Source organism: Botrytis fragariae, assembly GCF_013461495.1.
Source record: "Botrytis fragariae strain BVB16 chromosome Unknown tig00000054, whole genome shotgun sequence".
In the NCBI taxonomy this organism is placed as follows: Eukaryota; Fungi; Ascomycota; class Leotiomycetes; order Helotiales; family Sclerotiniaceae; genus Botrytis; species Botrytis fragariae.
Window position 1 is genome coordinate 870903 of NW_023500993.1, and position 13272 is coordinate 884174.

At 43.7% G+C, this 13272-nt stretch overlaps 4 protein-coding genes across 4 annotated transcripts; 2 read left to right on the top strand and 2 right to left on the bottom strand.

Annotated features, from left to right (window-relative positions):
- Positions 1-1801: 1801 nt before the first annotated feature.
- On the top strand, positions 1802-2278 carry Bfra_005042 (uncharacterized protein; the record flags this gene model as incomplete). Its single annotated transcript, XM_037335430.1, has 2 exons — positions 1802-1920; positions 2098-2278. 2 exons carry the CDS (start codon positions 1802-1804, stop codon positions 2276-2278), a joined length of 300 nt encoding a protein of 99 aa, XP_037192525.1.
- A 2594-nt stretch (positions 2279-4872) lies between these two features.
- Bfra_005043 (putative pak-box p21-rho-binding protein) lies at positions 4873-7509 on the top strand (the record flags this gene model as incomplete). Its single annotated transcript, XM_037335431.1, has 1 exon — positions 4873-7509. One exon carries the CDS (start codon positions 4873-4875, stop codon positions 7507-7509), a length of 2637 nt encoding a protein of 878 aa, XP_037192526.1.
- Positions 7510-9089: 1580 nt separating this feature from the next.
- Bfra_005044 (uncharacterized protein) lies at positions 9090-9557 on the bottom strand (the record flags this gene model as incomplete). The annotated part of the gene is made up of 3 exons (XM_037335432.1): positions 9090-9278; positions 9305-9432; positions 9482-9557. 3 exons carry the CDS (start codon positions 9555-9557, stop codon positions 9090-9092), a joined length of 393 nt encoding a protein of 130 aa, XP_037192527.1.
- Positions 9558-10848: 1291 nt separating this feature from the next.
- Bfra_005046 (putative heterochromatin protein 1 protein) lies at positions 10849-12258 on the bottom strand (the record flags this gene model as incomplete). Its single annotated transcript, XM_037335433.1, has 1 exon — positions 10849-12258. The coding sequence occupies one exon, from the start codon at positions 12256-12258 to the stop codon at positions 10849-10851; it is 1410 nt and encodes a 469-aa protein (XP_037192528.1).
- Between the last annotated feature and the right edge of the window lie 1014 nt (positions 12259-13272).

Below are 13272 nucleotides of genomic sequence, written 5' to 3' on the forward strand. Positions count from 1 at the left end.
CTACCAAATATTTCCCCCCTTTTGAACCGTTATACCGAGATAATTAACCCAGACCTTATACGGGTATCCTCTTTCTGGGAGAGTTACGATCAACCTTGATCTTCGCATGCGCTGTTCGTGTCAACTCTGCATTCCTTACTCTTTTGAAAGGTAGCACGCGTAAACGAGAATTCCTGGTATCAACAATGCACAAATGCAATAACAATGGATGAAGGATAAGGGCATGGCATTTACGACGCACAGCTTGTACCCACCATCTATAAGATTGCAAGCTTGGTAATTAATCAACAATAAGATTGATTATGTTGTGCTGCACTGTACTGCACTGCACTGGTCTGGTCTGCTGTAGAAAATCATCGCTGCCTCGCGCCTCGCGGGGGGTGAAAGTGGATGGAGAGGGGAAGAGTGGATGGAAAAGCGACCCATTCCCCTTGAAGCTCGGCTTACTGCAGTTATCAACAGCCCATTTTCATAATTAGTATAGTGTACGGAAGTTTTGCTGCATCCAAGACTTGGAAAGGTTAAGAAGGGTCGGTCATCGGCGACCATTGAGAGAGATACCTGCAGATAATGCTAGAACAGTTACATTTTACGGAGAACATCTTCTTTGCACGCCAAAAATAATGCACCTAACCTCTTTCCTTACGATCTTCAGGATACATAGAATCCTTGTACCGCGGTGAGCAATGGGAAGGATTTGTTTCCTTGTCCGTTTTTGCTTTTGGCAATTTAGCTGGTTCGGAGTACCCCACCTCCTTACCCATGGAAGCGACATGGTTAGTATTGACACCACCCGCAGGGTCCAAGGTTTAACTTGCAGAAGACCCGTAGACCTTTTCCCGCTGTTGCCAATGATATAACAGAACAATAGCGTTGGAAGTTGCAACTGTTAGGTCCTAAGGGACATTAAGGATAATACCCGGAGACCGAGCGAAAGTTTGATCGCTGATGAAACTATGAAAGGTCGGACGGCCTCGAGCCTACGGGCCTGGCTAGCAAACTACCGTTGACAAGATGAACTAATAAGAACTTTAAACTCATAAGTTCCATCCAAACAGACCAGCCGATCTTTTCAATTTGTGCGGCAATCAATTTCTTACCAAGCTTTGGTGACAATCTCTCGGGGAACGTTATTGCACCAAAGTGTAATAACTTTACTTTAGACGAGTAGGGTATGTGGCATTTCGGCAGGATTGCAGCGTTCTTATCGATTTCTTACTTTGTCGAGACTCTTTCTGGCCTCGGGTGAACAGGATAAATTGACCAGGAGTGTGCAAAATAGCCAAAGACAGTGGTCCGGTTGACGACTCCACGGAGCACGCTATAATCTCATGGCCTCCATGAACAATTTGATCCATTCGGAGCCTTTTCAAGGGAGATCAACTTCAAGGGGTTCGATTGTGCGGACAGAGTCTTTGGTACACAAGATATGCAATCATACCTATAAACAAATAAACAATATTGGAATAATGAAATGCTTCCCTGAAGCTCGTGGTGTACAAAAATCCCAAGAATTATTCTCGAAGGCGGTAGGAAACATATCTCTTCTGCAGGAACCCTTTCGCAACATCATTTTGCAACCACCTCACAGCAAATCAAATCCCAAAGAATCTCCCAATCTCCACATTTCCAAGCATTTATATTATACTTGAGCTATCATTGACCTGAAAGGTTCGCGCTTAAAATTGGATGAGCCGCTCTCCTGGGAATGACTGGGAATTATATGAATTTCATGGTGTTTGTTATGCCTGTCATGCAGAGACAATTATTGTGAATGATGCTACATCTTTTGAGTAATGAAATGTACGAAGGCACACCGCCGGAGAGAGCATACTCTGTACATATTTCTCGGAATCGCTTCTTGTGGACCACCCATAAAGAGGCTTCCAGGAAATCGGTTGGATCTCGGAAGAATGAATTGTATGTAACCTTTTAATTCCCACACACAACTGGGTACAGTAGTATCTGTATGGATGATCACTGTGGTCATTGCACCTCATGCAAAGAGCTGAACATGGAAATATTGAAGCCTTGATGGTGAGCTGGAAGGGTTAGCTGAAAAGGTAAGCTTTATCTTGTATGCAGCTACTCGTAAAGATTTTGTGCTCCACGAACTGCTTCTCGAGGAAAGTTGAAGCGTACGAAAGACTTTGGATACGATGATACAGGTATTAGTTCCAAAGTGATCAATAACATTGTCTCCAGTTGGTGCCCACACCTATCTGCCGTTGACCCACGACTTCAGCCGCTATATCTTGGCCGCCCAACGGGGGGATGATTGCTGAACGGCCACTTGCGAAGTTGCACGAATCGTGGAATTTTGTGCAAGACATTTTGTAAGTTAGGAGACGGAAGCAAGCGTTATATCGTACGCGTCAGGCTACGGATGTGACTTCCGTGCCGTATGATATCCATTATAGTCTACGGATGGTTCTGGCTTCTCGTTTCTGGTCATCCAGGGAGATGATGACGATGCTGATGATGATGATGCTGATGATAATCATGATTAAAAAAAAAAGCCCTTAAAATGCGTTGAATTGATTGCACAATACTATACTCCCTCCACATCGTCGATGCAGACACATAAACTTTGATATTCCCAAAGATTTCTAATAGAATTCGAAATAGACTTTCCAATCTGAACATCCTTCGGTGATATCCTGAATGAAATGAGATGATCTCCTCCCATTCGTGTATATGGTATGTAAGTAAAGTTTGATTATTGATGTGCTTCTAGGAGCTTCCTGTTATGAAAAGAGGACAGGATTAGGATCATTTGCAATGTGCAGGGTGGGAATTGATTATTGGGGAGACATGGAGCCTGGAACCAAAGTTATTAGAGCAAAGAGCAGGGGGGGGAGAACAGTAATGCGAGAGCGAGAGCGACTGCGACTGCGACTGAACCACAGACCAGACTGTCGTGAAAGCCAAGAGGGCATACATGTTGGTGAGATTGAGAGTCTTGACTATTGCGATATTCCAAACATTGGGTATTTGTTTATTGAATTTAATCAATCCTTTCTATTTGACTGATTCACAAGACCGAACTCTTTTTCTCTGTCAATTTATCTCGACCTATTAATTAGTACCCAGGCACGTGCCAGGTTGGTATTATTATGATTCCAAGGATTCTTTATTAGCATCTGGGTAATCATAAGCTCGAGGTAAGGTACTTGAGTGCTTTCTCTGCTAAATAAGTGACTAATGAGACTCACTAACCTGATCTGGTTAGATCATCACCTTACCAACCAGGCTAACATAATTCAATCTCACACCCATTTCACATTTTACATTTCATAATTTCAATTTTGCCTTTCTGCCTTTCTGCCTTTCTGCCTTCCTGCCCCGTCTACCCTCACAACCTTGAATATTGTCAACCTTGACTTCCAACCCTAGCAACCATCCCATCCCACCCACAAATCCTTAACTCTTTGCAGCAGCCAGCTAGCAGAGTGTACTCAATCTCCTCGTGCCTCACACCTCACACCTCACATCTCATGCCATGCCATGCCTCATGCCTCATGCCTCATTCATCTCGTCTGATTTCAGCGATGGCACTGTTCAGAAGCGATACCCTGCGAGAGACGAAGGATGGGGTTCTAACCCAGCTATTGGGATGGGATCCTTTAGATTGGTCGAGAATCAATTGAAATAAGGGATTCAAATCAATAAATCAGAAAATGGTAAAGATATATCGATGCAAGCAAACACAGTTGTCGCATCTTGATCAGCATCGTTCAACATTGCTGCAGCCAGCTGCTACTCACAACCACCGTACAATAATAAAACACTGTAGTGCACAGCTCCATAGTCAATCAATGCTGACAATTGCACGCAAAAGCATTGTGCTTACTGACTTACCCAGCCCAGTCCTTTAAAGCGTCGCTCCCAGTCTCCCAGGCTCCCAGCAATCTTTTTTAGATCCTCTGCTTGCTTCTCTCAATTCTGCTAATTCCTCCTTTGGGCCTTTTTCAATTTAATTCTTTTCCAAAGGCTTTTCTATCATTGGTCAATTCATACGTTATTACCTGCAACTACGGGTCGCTATTACTATTCAAGGTAATTTACATGTCCGTTATTGCATGAAAGCAGACAAATCGGCTTCCTTGGTATTATGCATCACCAAGGGGATCGATACGAAAAAATACTTTCATTTCAAACTACTTCTCGCTACCTCTATACTGTAATTCATCCAATCGCAACTGCGAACAAAAAAGCTGGGGACGCAGAGCTCTCAACATATGATATACATCATAACTCACATGCTAAGTGTTGAACCAAACGCTGCGACTCAAGGCGAGCATTGTGATGGTATCCACGTCCTATGGGGGATTGTACACTAGTTTCCTCGTGGTATTATATTGTCTCCACAGACTTCACAACGCTATTCAACGTTCCGAGGATAGTACCCCTGACGTTGGATTATATCGCTAAAGAAGAAACGCTTCCTGCTCCATATTTCTTGACAAACACCCTGAAGGGGAGAACCCTTGTTTTGACAGGCCTATTTTATTTGTGGCACACGCTGATCCATATCTCCCCAGCCGAGCGTCTTCCGATATCCTCAATCCATCACTTTTATGTTGGACGCTGCCGCCCTCATTGTTGACTTTTGGAAGTCCTCAACTTTTTTTTTTATCGACAAACACCGAAACAAAAAAGGCGTCATCGTGGCTGCAACGTGCCTCGATATAGCCTGTTCATCAGCCCCATATCGATGATTGCGTCTTCTGAAGCAGAAGCCATAAGCACAATTTCTTTTAATTTATCGGGTTGGGATTCCCTTGTAGTCAACGCATTGTTCGATATATATCCTCCCCACAGAACGTCGATTAGGTTCATTGACAGCTATCAATCAACTCTCAATACAATATGTTCGGTCTAGGATCTGCAGGTATGGGCTCAGCGCCATTTCCTAACAGCTACCGTCCCTCATCTAAGAGGAAGATGTCTAAAAAAGACAACACCCCGCCAACCTCTAAGCACCTTACGTACCCGTCTGTCGAATTCTTCGAGCCAGCCATTGATGGGCCACCTTCACCTCAAGGTATTCGCGCATACACTGAGCAAATGAGGAGGGGCTCAGCGTTTGCTGCCAAATCGACTACCCCTTCTATCACATCAGCTTCCTCTTTCCGCTCCCGTCAATCCAGTCTCGATTCCTCCAACAGAATCGAATTACAACGACAATCTTCCGGTAGATCAAACGGCAGTAGCATGGCGACGAAAGATAGACCCGATAGTTTAAATCTATTCGGAAAAACGATATTCTCTCGAAGCAGCAAAAAGTTTAGACGTAACCATACTTCAATGGGAGGCTCCTCATTATCTCTTGCAAGTGGTTCTTCCGATAGGGATCGTAGCGACGCATCCAGCCACAGTCCACCTTCTACTAGTTATCGTGCTCGAAAGAACACCATCTCTGGACCATATAACTTTCAGCACATCACACACACTCAACAGAATGAATTACCAAACCTCAGGGAACTTCCTCCTACTAGATTGGTGTCCGAATTTTCAGCTCTCCGAGCATCTCAAGCTCCAACCAATGGAAATCTTAAGGGTATTAGAGCGAGGGATTTAATGTTTGAGAATTTCTCCTCGGTAGCAATAGATTATGCGCCGGATGTTGACGCGCCTAGAAGTCCCACAAGCCCAAAGAGTCCATCGTGTCCTGTGACCCCGCAAAGACGGCCCGTATTTCGAGCATCTGTATCACCACCACAAAATCAGCCATGGAGACCTATCAATTACTCAATGTCACATGATAATCTGCGATCGGTACCTGTACGCCCAATGAGGTCGCCTGAATCTCCTCGCTGCCCGGTTAATCCACCTGCTCGAACATCGTCAAGAGCGGCGTCAACTTTCTTCAGTCATGTTGAAGACTCAACTGCCCCAGAATTCGGTGAACCTTTGGCTGGTGCCAATACAAACCTTCAAGAGTCTGCATTCGATTTTACTCCACAAACACATCCTTCACCCCCTAAATGGGAAAGAAGAGAATCCGAGGTATCTGTCAAGCATTTGTCTCATGCAGTCACTACACCTGGCGAGGAAGCATGGCCTTTATCTGCGCCATTAAGTGGAAGTTTTGGTGTCGATCTTGCAGATGTTCTCGAGGAGGACGAATATACTAGGACGCGATCAAGGGAGTCAAGCACCGACGGTGGTGAATTACGACTTTCAAAATCTGTTCCAGGTTTGAGGATGAGGGCACTTGAGCAAGCTCCTGACATGCCTGATATGCCACCAGTGCTAGGAAGACTTGGGTCTATTGATACTACACGATTTTCAAAAAGATGCAGCTCGATTAAGCTTAACTTGGCTACTGATTCCTGGGAAGATGCGATCGATTTTTGTTACGAGGATGAAGGTGGTGAAGATTGGGATTATGAATTCGATGAAACATTCGAAGAGAACAAACCTGCCATCACAGCAGTACCCGCTTCACCCACTCAAATGGAACAGGTCGAAGAAGATGTCTCGCCAGGTCGATTTCGTCCATCACTACTCGTCCCTGCACCATATGATCTTCCCGCACTCTCTCCGTTATCCAATCTATCGAGCGCTTCATCATTTCTCCCTACACCAACCAATTACTTCCGCCCCAATCAAATGCGACCTGATTCTCACGCATCCTCGTTCAAAGAATCAGACGGCTTCAATCTTTCTCCAACTCTCCTTATTCCTTCCGATGAATATCCTTTACAAAGCGAACAAGATGCTTTGTTCGACACATATCACAACGATGAGGTCCCATCAGCTTCAATATTTCCTATGGATACTTATGAACAACCCGCTTCGCCAATAGATGAAGCTCTTTCTAGTACCAACTCTTATCGTTCTTCGGTTTATTCCCATAATAGCCTCAGAAGCAGTACTATTAGTAGCCGCTACAATCGATCCAGTCAAGACTCAGCTCTACTTATTTTCCAAGCAGGAAGCATGAGCAAAGCTCACAGAAGTATCGGATCCGCTTCTTCTTTACCCGACCTTGTTCCATCTCTTCGTCCCAAGCGTGACAGTAGAACACTAGGAGCACTTGCCACTACAACATCTGACCCAGAGCTTATTACCAAGGTTTCCGGTTTAAAACTTGATGACAATGAGCAGCCTTCTGAAGTTACTGGAATGCAAAGTCATACCAATCAAGCGCGTAGGTCGTCCAAAAACGCTCAGTATTTCGCTCAACCTCCCCCTCCAATTTCCACAGCTGTTCCCGATGCAGCATCTAGTATTCTAAGTCCTGTGGCTGAGAGCTTTACCGATTCGCCTCCAAGACCACGTCTAAGATCTGCTCTTTCTCGAGAATTATACGCTCCCGCCTCAGTCGAGTCCTTCATGTCCAATCATGGAAGAAAGATTTCTGCACCCATCGTTACTGAAAAGACCATTCAAGAAGGATCAAGATCAAGATCCAGCACATTGACCAATGCCGCTACGGCTGGTAAGCGGAGAGGAAGTTATAATCTTTTCCCCGCTCCTCCAACAACCTTACCAAAATAAATTGTGCACTTTAAAGTATAATGCCGATTGATATACCATACACACTATTGTGTAATTGTACATTTTTGTACCACATTACTTACCTATCACCAACACTTGGACACTCATTTTTTTCCTTACCAAAAATATTCGGCTCTTTCTGAGAGCTCCTCACTATGACGATCTATGATGTCACGACTCGATTTCCTATGTTCTCTTCACCAAAAACAAAAGCAAAAGGAAACAAAAGTTTCGACTGTTTACTTCATTCTCAGAGACGGAAAAGTAAGAGGGTGGATTTCTGTATCACTATTCGTACAATTGTTTGCGTTTGCATTTCCTCTGCTTGCATTATTGGTAGTTCAGTGGATTGGATTATTTGTATCCAATCCCACGCGTTATGATGGTTTTTTTTTTGCGGCTCTTTCCCCGGAGAACTTGGATAAAAGATTGCAAGCCGGATTGCATCTTTCTGTTTCTTGTTCATGAGCGCCTATGTGTTATGATATGATGGATTTGTTCTCGGTGGTTTGGTCACATAGCTTGCTATCTACCTCTCTGCCTTCACACTTTTTTTCCTTATTATTTTTTTCGTGTTTTCTGATTTGAATGTGCGTATGCACATTGGGTGCTGGTGTATTCCAACTTTTGAGGGAAAAGGTTTATAGATGGACAGGATTTTGGGTTGTATGTATGGGATTGAGAGCTTTGTTTTTCTGCTTTGATTTCTTGTGGAGATTTGTATTTTGTGGTGTTTATTTCTGGCTGTGTGCTTGCGTTTTTTGTCATTTTCTGGACTGGAGGACTTTGGCTGTATTGGTATGGGGATTGTAGATTCCGGCTGGCTGCATACATTTGGATGGATGGCGGCATACGCGCGGGAGGTGGGAAATATTTATTAGTATTTGGTATTGGTACTGATGATGGGGGCGGATATGATATCGGTCTCTGCATGATGAGTGTTAACATGGGGGATGTAATTCTTGTGTACTAGGAGGTGATAGAGAATACATTTGGGAAGTACTTAGTTTGAGATGTAAGAGTCGATAGTTGTTGAGTTAAATATAAAACATTAAAATAAATCGCTTCTATTTTCTGTGATATCCTTTTCGATATTGTTAACAATATAGTCATTGCAAAGTCTGAGCTTATGTCTGCATCAATAGAGTTAGCATAAGCAAAATCTAAATCTGAAGCCCAGCTAAAGTAGTTCGGAGTCTAATATTTGGACGGCGCAAGTGTGCACGTTCCCAGTGTTGGAAAATTGACATTTTTGATTCCGCTATGACGGATTTTAGAATCTCCTATTTACTCCAATAGCTTACTCACTTTGGTTCCCGACATAGTCTGCTAATACCAGAATGTAATATCCTAGCAGTCTCGGATTTATCGTAACGCAGGACTCAAGCAACCAATGGGCGAATGAATCATAGGAAACGCTGTCATGTTGACGACTTAGACTTAATTTGAGAAGCTCAAACATGGATGCATCATCAATGTCTTTTCTTTCTGGTCTTACCTTATTAGTTTCATCAAGTGCTTGATCCTTCATTATCATCCTCTTTTTCATCATCATCATCATCATCCTCGTCTTCCTCTTCTCAATCCTCCTCATCCTTTTCTTCGACTTTCGCTACGTGCCATGTTATCTCCTCCATACTGACAGGATTTATTCTCCTAACCTGTCTTTTCCCGTTCTCTCGTGCATCATCATCTTGATCCGCAGCTTCATACAATACTAGGGGCTCCTGATTAGGCCAAGCCTGTAACACAACTCCCTTTTCCACCAACTGTCCCCTGGGCGAAATCGGCATACATCAAAGTTGGGGAAGAGGGAAACCATAGCATTGGGGATATGTGAGTCATGAATTCCAAGTCCTCGAATATATAGCGGATCGGCTGGGGATTCCACAAACGCTTTGAACGAGGCGTCATCCTCCCATTCTGGATTGACATCAGATTAGAACAAAAGATCGAGAAATCTACAACTCACCGATAGCAAAAAGTACTTCTTCCGGATTCTTGACATTTCGAGCACACCTGGACCTCAGAAAACCTGGAGCATTCATGAGACCAGTTCATGATTCATGCCAGATTTCTGGAAGGTCTTCAACATAATTCTTCCACACTACTGCCGGTAACGGCATTTCGACTGGAAGCTTACATCGAGTCCAACTTTGGACTTGTAGATGGGGATCCTTAAGTATTACTTTCTGGGACATGGTAATGTTATTGTAGTATGTAGTACTGAGATAAGTGATATCTACGTACCCATTAGTATATCAAACATGAGGGTGTAAAATTTACAGTACCCCATCACTCAATTGTAAAGGACGATTAAATAGTCGAAAGAACCGGAGGTTACCTCGGTGGTAAAGCCGAGACTTGTGTGTAGTAGTTGGGTGCCTAAGGCACTAGATGTCCACCTGCATGCTGGCAGTGTTGTTATTTTACGTCCAGGACTAAGAGCTAGTTCGCGTAAGTGCCTTGAAACCTCGGTAGGACGTACTAAACTAATGCTAGTATGTTCATATGCATTAGATATACACAATTGAGTCCTCAATCGATCTTGTGTGGTACTAGGGCTGAAGCTGTCTCAAGATACGCATTCGCCATCACCGGATCGGCTTGTATATAACGCGTAAGTGTACAGAATCGACAAATTGCGTTGTATCTCGTCAGTGTACACTTTTGATCAGGTATATAGAGAAACCATGACATCTAGGATCTTGGGATACTCTAAAATTGGGCATAATATTCTCATCTAATTTCAACAATGGGTTGTAGAGGTTTTCGTTTGAATAGGGGGCTATAAAATCAGTTACATGGGGTAAGATTGTTCATATTGAGCGATTTCTTGGTGACGATGTGTGAGTAGGAAGTAACGGAGAACTGTATGTGGTGGTGACTATGGAAAAACAAATCTAGGCTTCTATAGAGTATTGCGACTAATCATGATTTTTGTCATCGACCCCTTGAGTAGTCATTGGTTCTCGCTAAAGGAGCTAACTATGAGGCAATCCTTATTTGTAAAGCCTTTTCAACATTGGTGGTAACCAAATATGTATGGGGAGAATTTTAAATGAGAATGATTTATATTTTTAAACGGAAAGTAAGTGAGAGGCTTCATAGATGATCTGTATGCATTATAACCAACAATGAAACATAAGATACCTAGACAAAACAAACGCAAACCAAAAAAATCTCGCTTGGGTATTTTACATCTCATCTCCTCTGTGAACTCCACTCAGAGTGATCGTTGTCCTATAAACTCCAAATTAAAATGACCCATCCATTGACCAATCAATTTACACGCTAAACGATTTTTTCATAAAATCTGAATACAAAGTCAAGTATTCCTCACTTTCTAGGTCGGCCTCTTTTCTTTGCGGCAGGTAGCTCTGCATCCATATCTGCTTTTCCTACACTTCGTTTCTTCTCGGTCTTCTTTAGCTCTTTTTCGAAATCCTCCACCATGTACGGGACATCACATTCCAGCATTTCCGCAGGTTCCCATGTATTGTAATTGGCTTCCCAACCCTCCCACTTCACACGATATTGAACCTTGCCCCTAACCTTCCGCTTGTCCAGAATTGCCTCGACCTCGTGAACATCAGCGTCTCCATTCAACGAACCGTTCTCCTTTTCCTCGACCCATTCTGGGCAATCCTCCCTCAACATCTCGACTGACTCCCAAGTCCAATCTTTTTGTTTTGGATATCCTTTCCACTCTATAAGCCATTGCTTATTATTCTCGCCATCCAACCGAGATTGGTGCACTATATCCGGTTGATAAGAGTTTTTGGCTTTAGTCTCGGTCACATTTTCTTCCTCGGAACCATCCTCATCTTCGGCCTGTTCGACTATAGAAGTGAGTCCCTTGGCTTGTTCAGCTACAGGAGTAGGTTCCTTGGTTTGTTCGGCTACAGGAGTAGGTTCCTCGGTTTGTTCGGCTACAGGAGTAGGCTCCTTGGTTTGTTCGACTACAGGAGCGAGTTCCATGGCTTGTTTGACAGGAGCGAGTACCTCGGCCAAAGCTTTCGGATTGCCAATTGGATTGCCGCTAGGCTTTGGCTTCTTTGCTGAAGCTACAATTTCAGCTTCTTTACCGGATGTTAGCATTGCACCAGCCAGCTTTCTTCGACTTCCTTCGCCGCGAGGAGTATCTTTCTCTGTCGGTAGATCCTCCGTCAATCCCAGTTTATTGTCCGGAGTTGAATGTTGTGCCCTTTTCAACCTACTGAGCGGCGTTCTTTTCTCTTGGCGAAGTCGCGAATTTTGTAACTCGGCAGTCCTCTTTGCAAGTGCTTTCTTAGCCGTCGTTGATGGTCCTCGAGACTGCAACGGATTCGGAAGTGCCACTTCTTGCTGAGGCTTGTTCTGAACTTCAGCTTCGTTGTCCTCTTTGTCCTTCTGACCATCTCCCTCGCCATCCCCTCTTTCCTCTACATGAGCTTTGGGTTCAATCATTACTTGCTCTGTCGAACTCTTATTGGTTTCCTCTCCATCTGTTGTGCTCACAATCATTTGCGCAACCAGTGCCCTCGAACCAACCATATTGTTCAATTGATTGGCCGTTCCAGAGGGCTTTTGAACAGAACTCTCTCCCGGTGTAGTAGCTTGTTTGCCCTTCTTTGCAACTCCGCCGTTCTCCGTTCCATTCCCCTTCCTTGACTCGAGCGTGTTTCGTCGGTGTGCGGCAACCAAACTCGGAACCGGTTTGTAGGGTTTACGTTTGTAGACAATAAGTGTATTATTCAGTCTCGCCATCCTATCTGGATGACAGTCAATATTTCAGTGTTATTGTTCGTTCGATTCGATTAGTGTCGTGTCGTCCCGTGCGTCTTGTCTGTGGTGATGATCCGAAGGTTTATGCGCCAAAAAACCTTATCGCCTCGACTTCTGTATGTTAATTGCCTTAAAAAGCTAGAATATAAGATTTCGCTCCCTAAAATATGTGGGCAATGAGTGATTAAAGTATTAGTTGGGGCAGAAACGCAGAAATATTGCGATGCGAAACTCGAATTTGTGTATGCTGTATTCGAGATTTTGGCGGGGGCTTCCACTAGTATTGTGGACGCGACGCAACGCGATAGCATGTTGAAGTGCTTAGGTAAGCGCGCAATTTATCATTTCACCGTGTTAAGTCCTTGAATTCAATACAATGAATTTTCAAAGTTCTACAGTATTGAAGTCTTACTTTCCTATAGTATACTCTCAAGCTCAATGCTTTTTATGATTCGAGTGAAAAGTAACCACTCAAGGTTCTTGCACAATGGTCTATCAGATATAATGTTTGAACATGGTCCTGAGAGGTTCACTTCTAGCATGATACACCAAGAACCACCACGCTTTCTAGATACGCAAGGAAGTGTCATGAAAGGAGAGCTTTATCTACGTATATGGCGTTTGCCAGACCTAGAAATTCTTCAAGCACGAAATGTTCTACATGATTCTCATGGCTTTACTCTTCGTGGAATCATTTTGCCAAGGGTTGGAGCAATAACACATTCTCCACCCAAATGGTACGGCTGCGGAGAGACAACGTCCTGTACTACCGGTCAGATATCAGCTATAAGTGTACTGGTATCACAAATTCAAACCTCTTCGTTTTTTCCTCTGTCTGAAGATAAGTCTTTGAAAGTTTGAAGAGGGATGCCGCTTAGTACTATCTAATCAAGAGTACATAACCTCTCCAGAAGGCTCAACCATATCTAGTGTAAATTCCAACTTTCAGATCATCTGGCTATGCTATGAACTGGAGGTAGGATCAAAGCTATCAGT